Source organism: Chiloscyllium plagiosum, unplaced genomic scaffold (assembly GCF_037043375.1).
Source record: "Chiloscyllium plagiosum isolate Xiang-an unplaced genomic scaffold, Cpla_swu_hap1 HiC_scaffold_2, whole genome shotgun sequence".
Lineage (NCBI taxonomy): Eukaryota > Metazoa > Chordata > Chondrichthyes > Orectolobiformes > Hemiscylliidae > Chiloscyllium > Chiloscyllium plagiosum.
The window spans coordinates 123354321-123378209 of NW_028270140.1; the positions used below are offsets into that span (position 1 = coordinate 123354321).

The 23889-nt window shown below is 41.5% G+C and overlaps 1 protein-coding gene across 2 annotated transcripts in view; it reads right to left on the reverse strand.

Annotated features, from left to right (window-relative positions):
* Positions 1 to 23889, reverse strand: part of ap3b1a (adaptor related protein complex 3 subunit beta 1a) — a 315493-nt gene that overhangs the window by 244817 nt on the left and 46787 nt on the right. For both annotated transcript variants that reach the window (XM_088000361.1, XM_088000365.1), the window contains exons 2-5: positions 20944 to 21019; positions 6547 to 6621; positions 2667 to 2762; positions 1438 to 1598 (exon numbers count right to left, since the gene is read on the reverse strand). In XM_088000361.1, coding sequence (XP_087856487.1) covers positions 1438 to 1598; positions 2667 to 2762; positions 6547 to 6621; positions 20944 to 21019 — 408 coding nt within the window. The remainder of the gene's footprint in view (positions 1 to 1437; positions 1599 to 2666; positions 2763 to 6546; positions 6622 to 20943; positions 21020 to 23889) is intronic.

The following is a 23889-nucleotide window of genomic DNA, read 5'->3' on the forward strand; positions in this document are numbered from 1 at the left end:
TCTTTTAAAACACATTTGAGAGAAGTGAGCATAAGCAAGACATTTACTGCACAGTTACAATTAATCTTTACAAAGTGGTGAGATGAGTCTTCAACTATTTCAATCCCCATGTGATTCAAGTACAGTACTATTAAAGAGGAAATCCCTTTTTTTTTTAAACCTAGATGCAGTGAAGGAATCATTACATTTCAAAATCCATAAGACATGGAGCAGAAATTAGGCCATTCAGCCAATTAAGTCTGTTCCATCATATAATCATGGCTGATAAGCTTCTCAACCCCATTTTCTCTTTCTCCCCATAACTCTTGATCCCCTTGTTACTAAAGAACTTCAGTCTTAAATATACTCAATGACCTGACCTCCACAACCTTCTTTGACAATGAATTCCACAGATTCCACACACACTGGCTGAAGAGGTTTCTTCTTATCTCCATTCTAAAAGGTCTACCCTTTACTCAAAGACTATGTCTTTGGGGTCTAGTATCTCCTACAAAGGAAACATCTTCCCAATATCTCCTCTATCCAGTTCATTCAGCATTCTGTATGCTTCAATTAGATTTCCCACTCCCCCCACCCCCAATTCTTCTAAACTTCATCAAGGATAGACCCAAAGTCCTCAAATGTTCCTGATATGTTAATCTTTTCATTCCTGGGACCATCAAGATCGTGAGACTCTTGAAGAACGTTAGATAGGCTTGTTCTTGTTCTCAGAGGTGGTCAAGGTTTTGGGACTTCAAGTTCCTGTTTAATTGGCCTTAGAGTTGTGACAGTGCATTTGAGACATTTCATATACACACACATTTCTGCCACTATACAGAGTTGGTTAATGAGTTGATCAAGCAAGCTGCTTTTGTCTGAATAATATTGAATTTCTTAAAGGTTGTTAAAAGTGGTATCTCATACAGGCAACTCAACAGTAATCCATCACGCTCCTGACATGAGCTTTGTAGATGGACAGGTTTTGACAAATCAGAAATCACCATAGAATTCCCTGCCTCTAACCTGCATTCTATGACTCATTCAATCAAGCTCGAGATCAATGGTAACCTGCAGAATGATGAGATAGATTTGCATTATATTAACCTTTTCAGAAGTCTGAAAGCACTTTAAAGCTAATTAAGAATTGCTAAACATTGAGTCCAATGACTCTTTGGTTCCAAAACATTAACTCTGTTTTCCCCCCCCCTCCTCCACAGATGCTGCCAGGCCTGCTTAGTTTCTCCAGCAATTTTTGTTTCAGACCTCCAGCATCCACAGTTCTTGTTTTATTTTAATATTGAAGTTTAACTGCTCTTAGGGTATGAAATGCAGTAGCCAATTTGCACAAGTTCCATTGCTCAAAGGAGTCATAGAAGGTAGAGATTATAGATAGCAAAATTCAGTATTAGAAATTGAAATTTTCCTAAATGGTATCTCATTTACCATAAAATGACCCACCTGTAAAGCTTCTGAATTGCATGGGCAGCAGTTTTCCGAACATATGGAGATAGGTCATTGACAGCTTCCTTAATAGACAGCATCATTATTGGCACAATAATTGACACTCTAATACTAGAAAGAACTCGTAAAGCACTTGCCCGAATCAACTGATTGGGATCCTGAAATGAATTGAAGAACAAATAATAAGCAATTACTTATAGCCTTTTCTCTCCCTTGTGATCACATTTCATACGTTATTCATTGATGGGATAAGGGTGTCACTTGCTAGGTCAGCATTTATTGCCAATCCCTAATTGCCCAAAGGGCAGTTATGAGTCACCCACATTGCTGTGGGTCTGGAGCACATGTAGGCCAGTCCAGATAAGGTTGGCGGTCTGCTTCCCATTGTGAACCAAGTGAGTTTTGCCAACAATTAACAATGGATTCATGGTTATCATTAGACTTGTAATTCAAGATTTTTCTTAAATTTAAATTTCATCATCTACCAAGGTAGGATTTGGACCCAGGTCCCTAGAACATTACTTGGATCTCTGGAATAATAGTCCAGCAATAATACCACTAAGTTGTCACCTCCCCTAAGGTTCAACGGAGGCTAACCCTTTAATTGCGTCATTGATAAACCTGCAAACCATCATTCTTGTGTATCATCTTAAAAGCAGAGGACAACTTTAACAATATTTCAGGATAGTCAAACTCACTGATGTTATCAACGTGACTATGGATAATGATCATGAGCCAGTGTATTTCCATTTCCCCTTCTATAGTGGATTTTTCAGTCTTGACAATCAACTAAGATGATTAAGTAGTCCAAGGGGGTTTCTGAAAAAGGCAAGTGTAAGTGGAAAGGAGGGTGTACTCTACCTCCATGAGGTGTAGGTTGTATTGTGTAATTTGTAAAAAAGGAAAGATATTGGACCCATATTGAAAATGTATTGTGGGTAGAATTCTTTTCAACAGGCTGTATAACATTTATGCAGTCACCATGAGAGCACCAGAGGTTCTTTTTAGCTGAAATGCCTTAGGAAGACTACTCTTACTCAAGTATGATAGATAGTTTGGTGGAACTTCATTTTATTAGAAAATGGAAATGAAGGAGAAAAATATTTGATTAATATTATTGAAAAAAATTAATATCAAAGGAATCACAAAGTATCATATTCACTAATCAAATTACCGAGATAGTTATAATTTATCCTCGAATTACGCAGACATTTAGCAGTACTAACCTTCAGCGCACGCTGAAAGGTGCTGATTGATAATAAGGCCAAATCTTGCTGCTCTTCTGCATAGCGTACAAGGTAAACATACACCAGCTTCTTCAACTGCATAAGGGAAGAAGCAAAATCATATGCAGTTAGTGAATGATTTGTTAAGATAAACTGGGAACTTTTTATAGTGTAGAGCAGCTTAGTAACAAGACGTTAGAACAACCAAGGAAACTTGATAACAACAATTATACCTCTCTTCCCAGTACAGTTTATGTCAAGAAGTTTGGATTTCTTAACTCCTCTCACATGGAGTCACTTAATAACCTTGAAAGAAGTTCTTACATTCCCCTTGTGCCACACTCACCATTTTCATGGGCGACACGGTGGCACAGTGGCACTGTTGCCTCACAGCGCCGGAGACCTGGGTTCAATTCCCGCCTCAGGCGACTGACTGTGTGGAGTTTGCACATTCTCCCAGTGTCTGCGTGGGTTTCCTCCGGGTGCTCCGGTTTCCTCCCACAGTCCAAAGATGTGCAGGTCAGGTGAATTGGCCATGCTAAATTGCCCGTAGTGTTAGGTATAAGGGTAAATGTAGGGGTATGGGTGGGTTGCGCTTCGGTGGGTCGGTGGGGACTTGTTGGGCCGAAGGGCCTGTTTCTACACTGTAATGTAGTCTAATCTAATCTTCATCAAGAGGCCAATTCTGAGCAGAAAATCTATTCCTCAACCATAAACTTGTCATATCTAAAATATAGATATCAGGGCAAAGAAAAGCAAAAGGCTGGAGGTGGTACAACCCAAAATCAAGTCATTCTTAACATGTGCAGGAGTTACTCACTCTCCTCCAAAGGCTCTCCTTCACTGTCCAGCTCAATGAATTGCCGTGGTACGGTTCTGCTTTTACCCAGCCAGGCATAGAGCATCTCCGACAAAACTTCTCAAAACATTCAGCCTCGGACCTTTGGGTGACCATCCTCCAAGGTGGACTTTGGAACAGGCAGCAGAGAAAAGTGGCCGAGCAGAGGCTGATAGCTAAGTTCGGTACCCATAGGGAGGGCCTCAACCAGGACCTTGGGCTCATGTCACATTACAGGTGACCACCATTGCACTATATACACATACATACAGACACGCAGACACCCACACGCACCCCCTCACAGACTTAAGACACTTTCACACACACACTTTCTCACACACAGACCCACATGCACACATATATTTTGTGGGGTGAATTTGAACTTGCAGGGTTACATTGTACTTTGCTCAAAAACTGCATGAATTCATTTAAAACTCCGTTATCTCACTTTTTAGATTAGAATCAATCTAAACATCATGGCATAGACAGAGAATACAGGGAGCCAACACCTTCAACATATTGTCTAGCTATCACCATTGTTAACAGCTAACCCGAGAATGCAACTTTTTAAAAAAAGGTTTTGTGATTTACACATGAAAGAAGTGAAACTATCACTTTATTCTAACAGATGAAAGGCTTAACAGACAATGAATTTTTCAATGCATAACTTCAGTTACATCACACTGTAAATTTTTGCTATAAATTCTGTGTTAGGATTGAGTCCTCCACTACCACCTGAAGGAGCGTTGCTCCAAAAGCTAGCGTGCTTCCAGTTAAACCTGTTGGACTATAACCTGGTATTGTGTGATTTTTAACTAAGAATATTATGATTTTACTACTAAACATTAACTGTCCCAACACAGCAACACTCCATAAACACCCTGTGGCAAAAATGCAAATTCAGAAAACAGATGATATCCAGGAGGAAAGATCAAAAGACAATTCGGACAGAAAATTCAGATAGGGTGCAGCAGCCAGGAAAGATGTACTGCCTTCCAATCCTGAGACCCCAGCAACAACTGCTGAAAGTTAACTAAAATCCTGGATCAGAGAGTGCTTGACCACACCCACTCAGGCTGCTTCTATTGTTCCAACTTCTTGGGGGGGAACCCAAATTCTCACAAGCTGTTTATCTTCTCAGTCTGCTTGGTACCTGTCCCCCAATCTCTCTCTAAATGAAACCATGAGAAAACACACTTAAAGCTACAGCATCAGCAACAAGTTTGCTTGGCTGTCCTTAGCCTTGAACCATTTTGTCTCCACCTTGCCACTGATAACTTTTTTTTTTTAAAAGGAATCATATTTAAATTTTCTAAGCCCTTTTCTACTGAATCACTAAGCTCAGGAATGCTACTTCTAATCCCAACCAAAAAAGGACACTATTCCAAAATCAGCCTCTTGTATTGAGTACAAAGCTGTCGAAGATCTGCTCATGAGAATTCCCTCCAACTCTAGATAAGAGTCCTCTGCCCAAATCCCTCCTTCAAACTCTTTCACCTAGCTCTTGGTCTCCACTTTAAACATTGCTTTCTTCAACTTGGTGATCTTTATCCTTTTGATGCTTTTCTATGTTATACAATTGTGCACTTGAAGTCCTTAAGAAGATTTGTAGCTCAGGTTGTGGAGGTAGTTATTGACTTGCTCACTGAGCTGATGTTTGTTTGCAGATGAACGTCACCATACTTGGTAACATCTGCTTCACCGGAGGCACACTGATGTTACCTAGTATGGTAACAAAACATCAAACAAACTTACCACCTCAGCGAGCAGGTAAGCAACCTCAGAACTGTGCACGTTCTTGAAAATAAAAAGTTGCCAACCCTTTAAAGAATTAGTTACAAATTCCACAGAGAAAAGCCAAAATTAAAGCTCAGCTGTTAAAGCATGATGGGGCTCTTCCTACATGGAAATGAACACCAAGTTGGAATCGACAAATGGCAAGACTGTACCAATTTCTCTCAGCATTACCGTCCATGGTTAAACCAGCAGAGGCTGAGAGGTGACTAGATTGATACATAATGCATGGTAGGGTGAAGGTGAAGAAAATGCAGTGCCGCAATAAAATATTTTAAAAATTGAAAAAAAATCAAAATTTCAGTATTAAAAATATCAAAATAAAATTCATAATAGCTCCATTGAATTCTCAAAGTTCAGGTTATATTGCATTCAAAGTAAAATTATAATGCCCTTACTGAAAAATATAAATATATATTGTTCATAATCCAGAAACACCTTTCAGAAACAAAAGTGATAAAGTTGGACAAAACCTTAAAAAATATATTGCATCAGCTTTTATCTAACATTGAGAATATTCCTCTGCACAGCTACCAATATTAAATCACTGAAGGTTGCAAAACAGCTGATTTGCTCTTACCCAGGTTTAGATTAGATAAAATCAATGCTAGCCACAAGAAACAACACAAATAATCTGACTGCAAATCCACAGTAAAAAACTCTTTCCCAAAAAAACGTGAGACCAGAAACAGGAGCACACAAGATGACGTGACTTTGCTCCCAGACTAAATGTTATTTTTCTCAGTGCTACCATGCTTCCTGATGTGATGCTAATCATAACGCTACCCTGTCCAGCTTTAAGGACTCAAGCAGACCTACCTAAGCAAGCAATTTAATTAATCCATCAATTCTAGTGCAGCATACTCCGTGACATACTGGTCAAATCTTCGATTTTTTTTAAACTATACCAGTGATTCATTAATGCTACTTTTGTATCACCTTTTAGGTGATGAAAACTCTCAAGCTATGAGTCAACCTTATAGACGCAAAATAAAACCTACATAAATTCATACACAATAATATAGTAAAATTTGATTTCTTGCTCGTTCACAAAATGAAAACTTTAGTCACAAAAAAAATCAGGGATATAAAAATCACAAGCAAGCATTAGGGTCTTTCAGATTAAAGGTAGACTTAAAGTAGACTAGGTAATGGCATGCTATTCAACAATGGGTATGTCAGGTACAGACATTGTTCAGTTTATAATAGAAATAAAAACAGCAACACCTCACAGTAAATGGAACATACCTCAATGTTTTTACTAGCGACATTCTTCACAACAGCAGGAAATAACTCTGAAGCATTTTTTCCTTTAGCAATCATCTGTAACATGAATTATAGTCTCAATTATAGACTCAGATTGGTTAACAGATATTCTTTTGTTAATTATGCAATGACTAATGCCATGGTAATCCATTTAAATTTGTAAATGGGTTCTGTTACCATTATTACAAAAACATGAGCTTTCAACAACAGCATAGGCACAGCTGATTTGTGATTTGAAAAGGAGATGGGAGGATGATAATACTGACATTTAATTTATACTTATGTGGTTAAATAATAGATAATACTAGCTTTAAACACTACAACTTATTTTGCTTTTTAAAAAAAGCTTTTTGTTTGCATCCACAATTACCAACATCTTGCAGCATTGCTCGTCTCCCCACAAGTCTTGCAAGGCAGCACAAGATAGAAATTCAATACCAATTCTTTTATGGTTCAGTGTAGCAAGATCAATCATATCAATAGGAAAGCAGCAAATAGCGCATATAAAACATTTGAGAAAAGGCAATGTTATGAAAGCACTTCTTTTGGTGAGATTGAGAAGAGAAACTAGACCAGTTTGATTTCAAGATGAAAGTTCATGGATTAGCATTGTGGGACCTTTCTTGCAAAAGCCACTTGTTAGACATTGCTTGGCAGCTTAGAACATAAATATTTCTGAAAAGGAGATCAGAAGTTGAAGCTTATCAATTTGCATTGAGAACTAGGGCACAAGGAACAGACTTGAACAAGGACACCATTTTATACAGTATGAGAGGATGAACCATCACTGACATGACGATCGCAGCAAGAAAAGTTAACAGTCTATCTTAACTCTCAGATCAGGCAGGTAGATTCTAAATGGTCACTGTGGAACTATAGGGATGCAACAAGGCTTGGATATCTCCATGCACTTCTTTTTAAATTTTGGAAAAGATACAAAGTACAAATTCCTTTTCCCGAAATAAAACATGGTCTTGTGCATTTATACATGGGGTTTCTAGCACACACACATGCTTCACAGTGATCCCAAAAGATTCTCTTCAATTGGTTTCTGACCTAACTCATAGCACAGTCTAAATTATTTATTAAATGAGTTTTAACAGCAGAATCATTTCTGATAATGAATATGCTTTTCCGAAACTTGTTAGCATAGTCAGGTTGAACACAAGTGGCATGCTGTCTATTGCAAGTGGTCAATGGGAAATGATTAACGCAGCCTGTACTTCTGGCATCACACTGGTACCAAAACTCATTTTAATACTCATGTGGTCAGCAAATATCTTCTGGGCTTGATAGCAGCACACTTAACGGAGGAAACTACTGTAAATAAAAGCACTAGAGCAAGCCAGGTAGCATCCATGAAGAGAGAGCATGCTAATGTTCAGAGTCTAGATGACTCTACATCAGAGCTGGGTGTGGGGTGCTGGAGGACAAAGGATGTTGATTGTTCAACTGTTTGTAGATTTACCAAATTGTAGTAGAAGGCGACAACGAACTTCACCTGTAATTGCGACATTTTACTCTTTGAGTAATCCGAAGTAGACTGGACACCATCCAGGGGAGGGAAAGGACTGTTCCAATGGAATGGCCTTCATCTGAATCCTACAGGGACCAGAATCTTTGTGAACTGCATAAGTCTGTGTGCATGTGCATGCCTGCCTGCTTGTGCTGTCCACATGAAAAATTATGGAAATGGAAAAGGGAACGATGGGCTCAGCTGAGGTTAAAGTTTCTGTAACAGAAAGAGGATAGGCTCTGGAATCTACCTTCAGGCACAGGAGGGAAGAGAACAGCTATGAGAAGAGGTTGACTCTTAATGCAGGACTGAAGACACTATTTAAATGCATGCAGTAGATAAAACAAGGTCACTCAAGATTGTTGCAGATTTCAATCTGCAACATTGTGGGCAGAGATGTGGCTGCAAGGGAATCAGGTCTGGGAACTAAACATCTAAAGATTTGCATCCTATCAAAGGACAGACAGATGCGCACAGGGGCCAATTTGACTTGTTAGTAAGAAATGAATTTAAATTGAGAGCAAGTAATAGAGTCAGGAGGTACAGAATCCGTATGGGTAGCGTTATAGTTATGGAGTCATACAGCATGGAAATAGTCCAAGCAGTCCATGCTGACCATAATCCCAAACTCAACTATCCTACCTGTTTGTACTAGGCCCACATCCATCCAAACATCTCCTATTCATGGAAATATTCCAATGTCTTCTAAACGTTGTAACAATGTGCATCCACCACTTCCTCTGACAGTTCATTCCACACATGAAACACTTGAAAGAAATTGCCTCATATCTTTTTACATCTTTTACCTCACCTTAAAATATCCTCCCTAATCTTGAAATCCCCTACCCGGGGAAAAAGTCACCTGCTATTCACCTTATCCATACCCTCTCAATTTTTAAAACCCTTACAGCATCTCCACTCAACCGCCTCACTCCAGTTAAAAATAAAAGTCCTAGCCCTCCAGCCTTTGCTTATAACTCAAACCATCCATTCCCAGCAACATCCTGGTAAATCTCTTCTGAACCATGAGGAACTGCAGAGAAAAGACCCTGCTGAATTATGTAAAGACCTCCTATCAGTAGTCAGGATATGGGGAAGAAAATAGTTCAGGATATAGAAAAGCTATGTATGAAAGGCACCAATACAATAATCATGGGGACTTCAATATACAGGTCTACTGGGAAAATCAAGTTTGTAGCAATCCCAAGAAAAGGAATTTGTGGAATGTCTGCAAATTGGTGTCTGGAACAGCTTGTGGCAGAACTCACTAGGCAGCATGCAATTCTGGATTTGGTGATGTGTAATGAGACAGACTTGATTAGGGAGCTTAAGGCGAAGGAGGTAGTGACCATATGATAGAATTCATTCTGCAGTTTGAGGGGGAGAAGCTGGAATCAGATGTACTAGTATTACAAGTGAGCAAAGATAAACCACAAAAGACATGAGGGAGGAGCTGGCTAGAGTTGGTGGAAGTGGAGCCTACCAGGGAAGACAGTTGAGCAGTTGAGTTTCTGGGGCTAATTAGAGGCGCAGCAGAAATTCATCTTAAGAAGAAACATACTAAGCGAGGATGAAACAACCATGGCTGATAAGGGAAGTCAAGGACAGCATAAAAGCAAAACTAAAAGTATACAATGTGATAAAGATTAGTGGGAATCATTTAGAAGTCAGAAAGACTAAAAAAAAAGCAATAACAGGAGAAGATGAAATATGAAGGAAAGTTAGCTAGTAATATAAAAGAGTGCAAGAGTTTTTTTTCAAAATATTGAAATAGTAAAGAGGGACAAGATAGACTGCTGGAGTGCTGGACTGCTGGAAAACAAGGCTGGAGTAGTAATGGGGAACAAAATGGCAGAGGAACTGAATAGGTATTCGCAGACTTCATGGTGGAAGGCACCAATAGCACAGCAGAAATTCAATAAAGTCAAGGGACACAGGTGAATGTAGTGGTCATTACTAACGTGAACATGCTATAAAAGCTGAAAAGTCTGAAGATGGCTAAGTGACCAGGAGGACTATACTGCAGGATTATAAAGGAGATCGCGGACGAGATTGTGGAACTACTAAAATCAGGGACAGTCCTAGAGGACGTAACACCCCTGTTGGCAGAGTGAGGCAGAATATAGGAAATTGTCTGTTGGTTAGCCTGACCTCAGTCAGTGGTAATATTTTAAGAGTTGAAACTTTATTGCTGGAACAGCACAGCAGGTCAGGCAGCATCCAGGGAACAGGAGATTCGACGTTTCGGGCACAGGCCCTTCTTCAGGAATGAGCAGAGAGTGTTCAGCAGGAGAAGATAAAAGGTAGGGAGGAGGGACTTGGAGGAGGGGCGTTGGAAATGTGATAGGTGGAAAGAGGTCAAGGTGAGGGTGATAGGTCGGAGTAGGATGGAGGCGGAGAGGTCAAGAAGAAGACTGCAGGTCAGGAAGGCGGTGCCGGGCTGGAGGGATCCGGCTGAGACAAGGTGGGGGGAGGGGGGATGAAGAAACTGGTGAAGTCCAAGTTCATCCCCTGCGGTTGGAGGGTTCCCAGTCGGAAGATAAGACGCTCCTCCTCCGACCGTCGGGTTGTTGTGGTTTGGCGGTGGATGAGTCCAATGACCTGCATATCCTCGGTGGAGTGGGAGGGGGAGTTGAAATGCTGTGCTACAGGTTGGTTGGGTTGGTTCGTCCGGGTGGCCCAGAGGTGCTCTCTGAATCGCTCCGCACAGACCCCTAATATTTTAAGAGCCCATTATTAGGATGACATCGTGAAGTACTTGGAAGTGCATGGTAAAATAGGACAGTGTTAGTATGGCATCGTCAAGGAGAGGTCATGCCTGACTAGCACATTAGAATTCTTTGAGGTGGTAACAAACAGGTTAGACAAAGGAGAGTCAGTGGATTTGATCTACTTGGACTTCCAGAAGGCTTTTGACAAGGTGCACACAGGAGGCTAAGAATTCCTGAAGAAGGGCCTGTGCCCGAAACGTCGAATCTCCTGTTCCCTGGATGCTGCCTGACCTGCTGTGCTGTTCCAGCAATAAAGTTTCAACTAAGAACCCATGGTGTTAGGGCCAAGGACTGAAAACTAAAAATGCGATAAGTCACAGCAGGTCAGCATCCGAGAGAGAGAGCAATCTAAGTGAGTCTCGATAACTCTTCAGTGTGTTAGGGGCAAGGGATAAGGTATGATAGGAATAGAGGATTGGCTGACTGGCAGAAGACAGAGTGAATATAAAGGGATTTTTTTTTTGAAAGGGTGGCAGCTGGTAACTAGTGGACTTCTGGAGGGGTTAGTTGTATACATCAACAATCTTGAAGGAGAAATGGAGAACATTGTTCCTAAGTTTGCAGATGACAAAGATAGGTGGAGGGATAGGTATTTTTGAGGAGATAGGGAAGCCTCAGAAGGCTAAGAGTGGATAGTTTGAAAACAATGTGGGAAAGAATACGGTTATGTACTTTGGTAGGAAGAATAAAGGGATCAGGCATGTTGGCTCAGTGGTTAGCACTGCTGCCTCACAGCACCAGGGACCCAGGTTCGATTCCCACCTCAGGTGACTGTCTGTGTGGAGTTTGCACATTCTCCCAGAGTCTGCGAGTGTTTCCTTTGGGTGCTCTGGTTTCCTCCCACAATCCAAAGATGTGCAGATCAGGTGAATTGCTAAATTGCCCATAGTGTTAGGTGCATTAGTCAAGGGTAAATATGGGGTAGGGGAATGGGTCTAGGTAGTTTGCTCTTCAGAGGGTTGGTGTGGACTTGTTGGGCCAAAGAGCCTGTTTCCATACTGTAGGGAATCTAATCTAATATTTATTTAAAAGGGGCACACTAGTTTCTAAAATGGGGAAAGGCTTCAGAAATCTGAAGCACAAAGGGATTTAAAGAGTCCTAGCTCAGGATTCTCTTAAGGTTAGTGCATACAGGTTCAGTTGGCAGTTAGGAAGGCAAATTCAATGCTAGCAGTTGTTTCAAGGACTAGAATACAACAACAGAAATGCACTGCTGAGGCTGTTTCAGGGTCTGGTCAGATCGCACTTGGAATATTGTGACCAGGTTTGGACCTAGTACATAAAAGGTACAACGTGTTGGCCTTAGAGGCGGCCCATAGGAAGATTGCCAAGACTGATCTTGAGGATGAAGGACTTGTCATACAAGGAGTGGTTATGGACTCTGGGTCTGTATTCAACGGAATTTGAAAAGGATGAGGTAGATATTCATTGAAATCTAGGGAATATTGAGGGGTCTGGATAGAATGGACATGGAGATTATGTTTTCACTAGCAGGACAGACTAGGATCAGAGGGCAGAGGGTGAGGGAATGACCCTTTAGAACCAAAATAAGGAGAAATTCCTTCAGACGGATGGCAGCTACTCTGTGGAAACCAAGTCATTGAGTGTATTTAACTCAGTGGCATATAGATTGTTTATTAGTAAGGGGAATCAAAGGTAATGTGGGAAAAAGGCAAGAGAATGATGTTGAGAATCTAATCAGCCACAATCGAATGGTGGAGCAGACTTGATGCACCAAATTGCCTAATTCTGTTATGTTCTATGGTTTAACGGAAAGTGGTGGAAATAAGCCCTTTTCGAGTCTTCATGATTCATGATTGATGTTTTTAGCAGGGTATCCAAAACCATACAGGATAGTTTTGATATGTGCTCTCACAGCATCAAACCTACTTGATAAGCAGATGGCTAGGGCCTTATTCAATAGGTTACCGATAAAACTGACCTTGCAGCACATATGTACTGAAAGCTGAGGTCCATCGGTCAAAAACAGTAGAATTTTCAACTGATACATCAAGAAAAGGGAGATGATTTGATTGTTCCATTTGAATACTAAATTTGAAAGCAAGATGAAGTTTATTAAGCTGCATAAAGAAATTCTTTGATGCAGCTGCAGATTCAAATATCACAAAAATTGTCATGTACATACTAGAAATATGCAAGGGGAAGGAAAGTCTAGGTCCAGTCCTTGCTCCGTTGTTTACCTTGAGATGTGTTTCTTCAATGAGAAGATCAGTAACCTTCAATGTTCCAGTCCTGCACAATGCCCTGCCCTCACTATCAAGTCCATTTTCCTTCTTTCAGCACTATCATGTGCCTTATCTGAATTTAAGGTTGGCGCCTTCTGCACCTTTCTCCAGCCTCCAATACTTCACTTAGTTAGTTTCTCACAATGTCTCCTCTTTTTCCAGCTTCATGGTCCTGTCACTTATTGATGTACTCAAATGTAATCTGCACATTTCCAGCCAATTCTGAGGTTACCATGTAGTTACTATCAAAATTCCAAGAAGCCATTTATCTCACCTATATTTCACCTGCAATACCAGTCATTAGAAGTCAAAATACCTTCCACAGGAACATCAGTTAGCTGTACCTCTCCATCACTTACTCTTTACTAGGAGACTGCATGATTGCCTTCCAGCTGACGTGGAGTCAGACTTTCAGTGCCAGAGTGGGAAATCAAATCATCTTCAGAAGATAATTTTAGAAGAATTTATAATCGGACTTTAGACGTAAGCTCATACTAGCTCTTACTTTCTCCACAGATGCTGCCAGTCCCACTGGGTTTCTTCGGCAATTTAATTTTTTAAATTCAGATTTCCAGCACCTGCAGTATTTTGCTTTTCTTACACTGTTTTGGATTATATTTGCACTTATGCTTACAAATGATGTAAAGCAAATGGAGGCAAGACAGATAACTGAAGATAGACCAGTGTTTACTCCCATTTAATTGCAGCAAAAAGCACATGGAGTAGAAAGGCCAAGTCCTCAATTAATTTCCAACCTAGAATGCCACAAGCTAAATTAATGAATTAACTCTTGTTGCAAATTAAAAATCAGGCAGCTGTCATGCACCAACAATTGTTTATCAAGCTTGACGTCATAGTTAGCAGTACTGAAACTTAACACTAAATACTAAACTAATTGGGAGATGGCGTTAACTGACAAAATAAATAGAAGTTACAAAAGACAGTTATGTTACAGTAATTCAGCATCCGCTATTTGATTACAAATTAACTGTTGAGATCAGTGTCTGAGATTGATTTAAATTACCAAGATTAATTTAGGATTAGCTTCTTAAATAGCTTAAATAAGTTATCATTCAACTACAAGCCTATTGAACAGATTAAAGTCTATTTTTGTACCTGGCTATGCTTTTAGAATTGTGTCTTTATCCTCCGAAGTCCAATCAAAACAGTGTTTCTTGCAAGAAACTGGTTAGTTCTGAGGTCAGTGACAAACCACTATTATCCCAGTTAATATTGTGATAATAACTGGACAAGTCAGATTCCAGACTGAAATCTGGCTTGGAAAAATTATGTTATTTTAACAAGGTGGTCTTTCACTGAAATGCAAATATTCAATGCTGCAGATGCAGGTTTAATAATAAGTTATACAAAGGAAATTAAGGTAAAATAGAATAACCCAATTATTTACATATGACACATTTAAAGATCCAGAAACAAATGGTAAAAACACAATCCCATTAAACCCACCAGTATCGCATTACTGTACTCAAAATTCCTTTCTCTTCTCCCTGCCCCCAGCTGGGTTTTTACAACAATTAGCAATGGTCCTCAGACCTTTAATTTAAGACATTTCAGTAAATTCAAATTCCACCTTCTGCCATGGTGGAGTTCTAGCTGAGACCAAGAACATTAGCTTATTCTCTGGACTACTTGTCCGGCAACAATGACACTACAGTATTACCGCCTTGCAGAGACGGGGTTCCCAGCAGATACAGGGTCTCCAATTTTATATTTTTTCCAATTTTATTTCCTTGCAAGTGGGTGGATTTTGCATGGTCTAAACATTGGTATCAATGTTTTAACAAAGATCCACCTTTCAATGTATATCAGACAAAGAATTACTATGCTCCCACGAGGAGGTTGAGCAGTTCATCCACTTTACTAACACCTTCCACCCCGACCTCAAATTTACCTGGACCGTCTCAGACTCCTCCCTCCCCTTCCTAGACCTCTCCATTTCTATCTCGGGCGACCGACTCAACACATTTACTACAAACTGACCGACTCCCACAGCTACCTAGATTACACCTCCTCCCACCCTGCCCCCTGTAAAAACGCCATCCCATATTCCCAATTCCTTCACCTCAGCCGCACCTGCTCCCAGGGGGACCAATTCTACCACCGAACAACCCAAATGGCGTCGTTCTTCAAAGACCGCAATTTCCCCTCCGACGTGGTCGACGATGCTCTCTACTGCATCGCCTCCACTTCCCACTCCTCTGCCCTTGAACTCCGCCCCTCCAATTGCCACCAGGACAGAACCCCACTGGTCCTAACCTTCCACCCTACCAACCTCCGGATACATTGTATCACAGAGATGTACAGCATGGAAACAGACCCTTCGGTCCAACCTGTCCATGCCGAACAGATATCCGAACCCAATCTAGTCCCACCTGCCAGCACCCGGCCCATATCCCCCCAAACCCTTCCTATTCATATATCCATCCAAATGCCTCTTAAATGTTGCAATTTTACCCGCCTCCACCACATCCTCTAGCAGCTCATTCTATACACGTACCACCTCTGCGTGAAAAAGGTGCCCCTTAGGTCTCTCTCATATCTTTCCCCTCTCACCCTAAACCAATGTCCTCTAGTTCTGGACTCCCTGACCCCAGGGAAAAGACTTTGCCTATTTATCCTATTTTGTAAACCCCTCAATTTTGTAAACCTCTATAAGGTCATCCCTCAGCCTCCGACGCTCCAGGGAAAACAGGCCCAGCCTGTTCAGCCTCTCCCTGTAGCTCAGATCCTCCAACCCTGGCAACATCCTTGTAAATCTTTTCTGAACCCTTTCAAGATTCACTACATCTTTCCGATAGGAAGGAGACCAGAATTGCACGCAATATTCCAACAGTGGCCTAACCAATGTTCTGTACAGCCACAACAGGACCTCCCAACTCCTGTATTCAATACTCTGACCAATAAAGAAAAGCATACCAAACACCTTCTTCACTATCCTATCTACCTGCGACTCCACTTTCAAGGAGCTATGAACCTGCATCCAAGGTCTCTTTGTTCAGCAACACTCCCTAGGATCTTATCATTAAGTGTATAAGCACTTGTCTTAATTCTAAAAGAAAAATAAAAAATTGCTGGAAAAACTCTGCAAGTCTGGCAGCATCTGTGGAGAGAAAGAGTTCACATTTCGGGTCTAATGACCCTTCTTCAGGAAAAGAGTTCTGAAAGGTCACAGACCTGAAACATCACCTTTGCTTTCTCTCCACAGATACTGTCAGAGTTGCCGAGATTTTCCAGCAATTTTTGTCTTATTGCCGCCAAAAAAAACCTGTCTTGTTATGTTCCATGTGAAATTTCATTCAAGCTGTTTTCACCCATAAAGGGCTTTTCACTTCACTTGCCCCATCTATGTTACCACTTGAGTATCTTCAGTGTGTTGTCAATGCCAAATCAGAAACAGGTAGAATTCTCAAATTCCTTAATCTTACTTCAGTCCTTATTATTTAAAGAAACAAAGCAACATTTTAACCAATCCACTCCATACATTGAACACTGCCTACAATGTAATGAATCTGTGACTAAAACTAAAAATTAGATATAGTTCTTTGGGCTAAAGGGATCAAAAGGTAGGGGGGGAAAGCAGTAACCGTGTACTGAGTTGGATGATGACCCATGCTCACATTAAATGCAGAGCAGGCTCAAAAGGGCCAGAAGGCGTACACTTGCTCAGATTTTTTTTTTAAAAAAAAAAGCACTCGTGACTAAGCTAAGTTATTAGCACAATTCCCTCTTGCTGGGTTATGGGTGGTTATTGGAACAACAACAGAGGGCAAGTTCTGGGGGTGTGATAACCAGGCAGAGCCCAGTACTGATGGTGTCTGCCACAAGCTGCATTCCATAAACTCACTTGCCATTCTCTGGATACAAAGTGTAACTGAAAAATGGCTGGGACAAAGCTTAGAGTAGCACAGACATTTGGATGGGTGAATGTGCAGGATCCACTTTTGTCAGGCGATAGAGCATCGAAGGGGCAAATACAAAGCGAACATTTGCAAACTCCAGCTCCATTTAATTTGCAATAATTTAATTATTCATTTGCAATGCATAGAGGATAAATATGCTTAGGGTTCAAAGGCAATTTGTACCATGCCATTGATTCTTGCAAATTGAACACTGGCATCTCATTACTGTTGACTTCACTGATCACTTAAAGAGATGCCAATGCTGACCAGAATTATACAAATTCCAAGAATTTCGTGGGATACACAAACGATTGCTTCATCATTTGTAAACTTAATGATGGTCTGTACTGAATACAATGAAAAATTGATTAATTGTGGCGTTGTGGGATGGGAGGGGTGCAGTGTGCACTAGACACTCTTTTGATGCAAGACGCTGGTCACTCAATTCACACGACATCTTAAAGCACTTGTTGAAGCTGAGGCTGAATAAATGATGGAGACATGCCTGTCATTATGTGGTTAAAACATGTCTCTCACTGCACGGAGTAGTATGTATGTCTGTGGGATATGCCACCAATGATGCAGAGGATCAAGAGAATCTTTCGCTTATATTCCAACACAAGTCATTTCCACCAAGAGTCCTGCATCCTATACTAATGGGATACAGGTTACCGTGGGTGCCCTCCAAAAGCACAGGCAGATGGAGGAGGACCAGCAAGCTCAGGAGCAGCAGGAGGCCAATATGAAGGACAAGGACCACGTCAGGAAAAGGTTGCAGTCACAAGGCCCATCAGGATGTGAGGAATCCACAAAACAACCAGGACTTTTCAGTTCCAACTCCAATTCCTGGATAAAAGCAAGGTGGAGTGGCAATCTAAGCTCCAATATGTCCCAGGACAACATGACGAACTAAGACAGAGACACGTGAAGGCTGCAGGGAGGCCATGCTCTTAGTGTCACAGAGTCATAGAAATGTACAGCATGGAAACAGACCCTACGGTCCAGCTCGTCCATGCTGACCAGATATCTCCTCGGATGCTGCCTGAACTGCTGTGCTCTTCCAGCACCACTAATCAAGGACCAGATATCCCAACCCAATCTAGTCCCACCTGCCAGCACCCGGTCCATATCCCTCTAAACCCTTCCTATTCATATACCCATCCAGATGCCTTTTAATTGGTGCAATCATACTAGCCTCCACCACTTTCTCTGATAGCTCATTCCATACATGTACCACCGTCTGCGTGAAAATGTTGCCTCTTAGGTCTCTTTTATATCTTTCCCCCCTCACCCTAAACTTATGCCCTCCCCCACTCAGAGAAGAGACTTTGTCAATTTATCCTATCCATGCCCCTCCTGCTTTTATAAACCTCTGTAAGGTCACCCCTCAGCCTCCAATGCTCCAGGGCAAAGAGCCCTAGCCTATTCAACGTCTCCCTATAGCTCAGATCCTCCAATCCTGCCAACATCCTTGTTAATCTTTTCTGAACCCTTTCAAGTTTCACAACATCCTTTGGATAGGAAGGAGACCAGAATTGCATGCAATATTCCAAAAGTGGCCTATCCAGAGTCCTGTACAGCCTCAACATAACCTCCCAACTCCCATACTCAATACTCTGACCTATAAAGGAAAGCATTTCACATGCCTTCTTCACGATCTTGTCTACCTGTGACTCCACTTTCTTGAGGCTGTCAGGATGACAACTGCTTTGAACTTCTATGCAAATAGCGTCTTCCATGAAGGTTTGGGTACCCTGCTTGGGATTGCTCAGTTGTGCACCCACAAATGCACAGGACAATGGCTGTGCCATTTTTGCAAGATCACAATGGTTTATTTAGTTTCCTAGTGAGGTCAATGCTGCATCCCAAGCAGCAATGTTTGGGAACATTGCTGGCTCCCACAGTTGCCATTGACACACAGCACTGACAGACCACCAACACTGAGAAATGGAAGATTACTGTGTGTAAACAATCAGATCAGAAGATTAAATGCATGTCTCAAAGAATGGCATGGGAGGCAGGGTTTCAATTCATGGAGCATTGGCACTAGTACCAGGGAAGGAAGATATTCAGTTGGGATATATTCCACTTAAATGCCTGAGACTGGTAATGGAAATGACAATTGAAAGTCTAAGGGATATTTCTATTTGCGTCCTCTGGATATTTGATGCCTCAAACTTCTTTTCTCACTACATCTTAAAGTCCACACTCAGTACCACATAAACAATCTTTCCCTCACTCTTCAGCAGTAGTGACATGATCTGAAAACTGCAGTTTCATTTTATCCTTTGATAAGAAACATATTCTTTCTATTGGAATTAAGCATCTAAAGCTTCATAGGTTTCAACATCCTTTCAATTTCCTTTCCTTTATATTTCCTTCTGACTTCTTCCTCCGTCATTTCCGCCACCTCCAGACAGACTCCACCACCAGGGATATATTTCCCTCCCTTCCCCTATCAGCATTCCGGAAAGACTGCTCCCTCCGCGACTCCCTCGTCAGGTCCACACCCCCCACCAACCCAACCTCCACTCCCAGCACCTTCCCCTGCAATCGCAAGAAGTGTAAAACTTGCGCCCACACCTCCCCCCAAGGCCCCAATGGATCCTTCCACATCCGTCGCAAATTCACCTGCACCTCCACACACATCATTTACTGTATTCGCTGCACCCAATGTGGTCTCCTCTACATTGGGGAGACAGGCTGCCTACTTGCGGCACGTTTCAGAGAACACCTCTGGGACACCCGCACCAACCAACCCAACCGTCCCGTGGCTGAACACTAACTCCCCCTCCCACTCCGCCAAGGATATGCAGGTCCTTGGCCTCCTCCATCGCCAGACCCTGGCCACACAACACCTGGAGGAAGAGCGCCTCATCTTCCGCCTAGGAACCCTCCAACCACACGGGATGAATGCAGATTTCTCCAGCTTCCTCATTTCCCCTCCACCCACCTTATCTTAGTCCCAACCCCCGGATTCAGCACCGCCCTCTTGACCTGCAATCTTCTTCCCGACCTCTCCGCCCCCCACCCACTCTCCGGCCTATCACTTCCTTCCACTTATCGGATTCCCAGCGCCCCTGTCCCAAATTCCCTCCCCCCTACTTTTTATCTCAGCCCGCTTGGCACACCAGCCTCATTCCTGAAGAAGGGCTTATGCCGAAACATCGATTCTCCTGCTCCTCGGATGCTGCCTGGCCTGTGTTTCACCAGCACCACATTTTTCAACAAAGAATTACTATGCCACTAGCTTCAAGAACTACTGCTAGAATTGTAAAAACAACAAAACTAACAATTAGGATTGAGAATCAACACAAACAATGCTGGAAAAATTCAGCAGGTCTGACAGCATCTTATGAGAGAAAACACATATCAAAGAAGAGTCAGACTGGACTCAAATTGTTCACTATTTCTTTTTGGAAACCACTACATGGATCTCCAAGGCCCATGCAATAGTAACTTCAGTTTGCAGAAGTCAATGCATCATACATCCAATAACTGCATGGCCATGCAATTTAAGCATCATAGAATCCCTACAGTGTGGAAACAGGCCATTTGGCCCAACACGTCCAGAGCAACCCTCCGAACAGTTATGCACCCAGACCCATTCCCCTACCCTATTACTCTGCATTTATCCCTGACTAACCACATACTCTGCCATGGTGCGGGAAGATGGCGTTTGAAGAGGCATAAATGAAATTCCTCACCTCAGAGCCATTTCTGTAAAAGCTTACAATGCATTCTCATCCTTCCTATAAGAAGACACCCAGAAATTTCCTTTGTCATTTCATTTCCTTCTGTGCTGCCTAATTAAAGCTTGCTGACTCAAAACTTGAATTTAGACGTTTAATCTACTCATTTATCAAGAAATTAAAAATCAACTTGTTTCCATTATTCTTGATCGAATAAGTTAAAATATTATTCACCCCAACAATCCTCTTCATCGCCTCCAATTTAAGTGAATCCTTGTTGCTGTCCAGCATTTGATGAAGATCTTCATTCCTAAAAATAAAACATTTAAAAACATAAGCAAAGACAAAAATAAAACAAAACAAAAAGAGATGAAGAAAGGTAAAACTAGGAGCAGGCATCACTAGTGAATGAGACCACATTTGCAAATACACACACCTGAAGTACACAGTTACTAAAAACTTCAAAATGATAAAAATTAAACACAGGAAGTGTGTAAACTACCAATATCAGCATGTGAAGGATTGGTATTTATTTTCTTGACTATAGCAGAGAAAAAAATCTGCAGTTTTAAACTGTGGGTTTTTTTTAAGTAAATGCCTAGAATTTTGAACTTTATCTCCTGAAAAAAAGTTACTGACTCTACAACATGTGCTACTTGGGCTTGAGCACAACAATCTAAGCTAATTCTCCATTGCAATTCTGGACAGGGTACTATGAGGGGATTGCTTCCATACAAAACATTAAATGGAGATCTTCAGCTCTCTGAGGCAAAATAATAAATCCTGTGACACGGTTTTAAAGACCAGCAAAGATGTCCCCAGTGTTCTAGCCAATATTCATCCCTCAAATCAACACAAAATAGATTCTGGGTCATCACATTGTTATTTACTCGAATCTGCTTTGTCAAAACAGGCTGGCAATACAGCATCGCCTACAAGTGTCAGTACAGTTTAAAAAGTAAATAGGTAAAGTCACCATATTCCCACAAACTTGCACTCCTCAGGGGGTGAGTTTAATCCATGGGTCACCACAACTAGGCAAGAAGGGGAAAAAGGCAAGACTTTTCATGGTGACCTCAGCTGGAGTGGGACGTGAACCAGCACTGTTGGCACAGATTTAAATCACAAACCAGCCATCCAGCCAACTGAACTGACACTCCGTCTTGAGAATGTACCTCCTTGGTCTGTAAAGATTCGCTTTCTTAAAAAAACTAAGCTAAAATTAAGGGTGGCGTAAAAAGTCTCCTTCCCATTTTCATAAAACATTTAAATTAACAAGAGCACTTACTTAACCCATAACCTGCTCACTCAAACAAAATCCCAAAAAACTGCAGATGCTGTAAATCATAAGGAAAAACAGAAGTTGCTGGAAAAGCTCAGCGGGTCTGGCACATCTGTGAAGAAAAATCAGAGTTAATGTTTCAAGTTCTCAAAGTTGTGATGAAGGGTTACTGAATTCAAAACATTAACTGATTTCCCTTCACAGATGCTGTCAGACTTGCTGAGTTTTTCCAGCAACTTCATTGTTTTTGTCATAGTCGGATTGTGCTGGGCTACTCAGCTCCTAATCTCATTAGGACCTTGGTTCAAACATGAACAAAAGAACCAAATTCCAGAGGTGAGATGAGTGTGACAGCTCTTGATATCCAGATCACATCTGATCAAATGTGGAATGAACTCTGTGCTGTTGGAATCATAACTGGCACAAAGGAAGATGGTTGCGGTTGGAGGTCAGACATTCCAGCTCCAGCACATTTCAATAGATGTTCCTTCAATATCCTTGGGTCAAAATCCTTGAATTCCCTCCCCAATGGCTTTATGGGTATACCTACTGAGATATTAAAGGGCTAATTTACTCTGCTGACCTACAAGAAATTGGACGTCCCGGGGTAGGGTGGGATGCCTCTGTCTTAGGGTGGTAAGTCTGTGTCTTACAGGTAGACTGTAAGGAAGTTGCATTGCCATCTCTTGCCATTCCAAACAATTTGCATAGCCATTCCTAGTTATTCAGAGTGAATTGACATTGAATAATGAGGAAATGACCGTGCAAATGGCTGTGAATGGCAAGGGATGACAATGTTACTTCACTCTGCCATCCCTTGCCATTCAGAGCCATTTGCATCATCATCCCTATTCAGAATCAATAAGAGCATAGTTAAAATTCTGACTGCACCCTACAGTTACAAAAAAACAACATACACCAGGTCTTGCCATTAAGGAATAATTTAACCACATTAACTCTGGAAAGGAGGTGATCACTACATTATGTTTTGAGTGGCTTGTGACTATGGGGAATGGCTGGGAGTTGCCTTGTGGGCATTACAAACTGTAATGTAAAATTCCTGTACTGTATAAAGGAAAGACTGTTTCTTTTGTTCAGAGAGATCTTTGACACGCCTCCGCAAACCTGGCGAAGTGTATTAAGGGTTCCTCCAGAAAGTTTGTACTTGCTAATTTTGGCAGTGCGCAGAAATTGGTGTATTGCAGTTGCCATCAAGTGTGTAAGAATCTCAAGAAAAAGAACCTAACACCAACACCACAGAGACTTGGATGTACAGCACAGATTGTTCGGTCCAACTCGACCACGTATCCTAACCTAATCTAGTACTATTTCCCTCTAAACCCTTCCGATTCATGTACCCAGGTGCCTTTTAAAATGTTGTAATGGTACCAGCCTCCATCACTTGCTCTGGTAGCTCTTTCAATACACACACATCCTCTGCCCCTAGAGTTCCTTTTGAATCTTCCTCCTCTTACCCTAAGCCATCTAAGCTCTGGACTCCCCCATCCTAGGGGAAAACCTGTCCATTTACCCTCTCCATGCCACTCAATGCAGCAGTTGATGGCATTTCATCATCACCTTCTCAAGCACAACTAGGGACAGACAATAAATGTTGGGCCAGCCAGCAACTCAGATATCCCTTAAATAAAAACAGAACTATATTTGGTGACAAAACACAAGTTTAGCATAGCATTGCTTAATTTTTTCCACTAAAATTATTGACAAGCGAGGTTTAAAAGAACCAAACAAACTTAATGATGAGAAATATTTCATTCAGATGGTTGCGAACCTTCAGCATTTTCTACCAGAAGGTTGTGAAAGTTCAATCTTTAAGTAGGTCCAAGGTAGAGATTGATATATTTCTGATTATCAGTAGCATACCTGGGGTTACAGGGCTA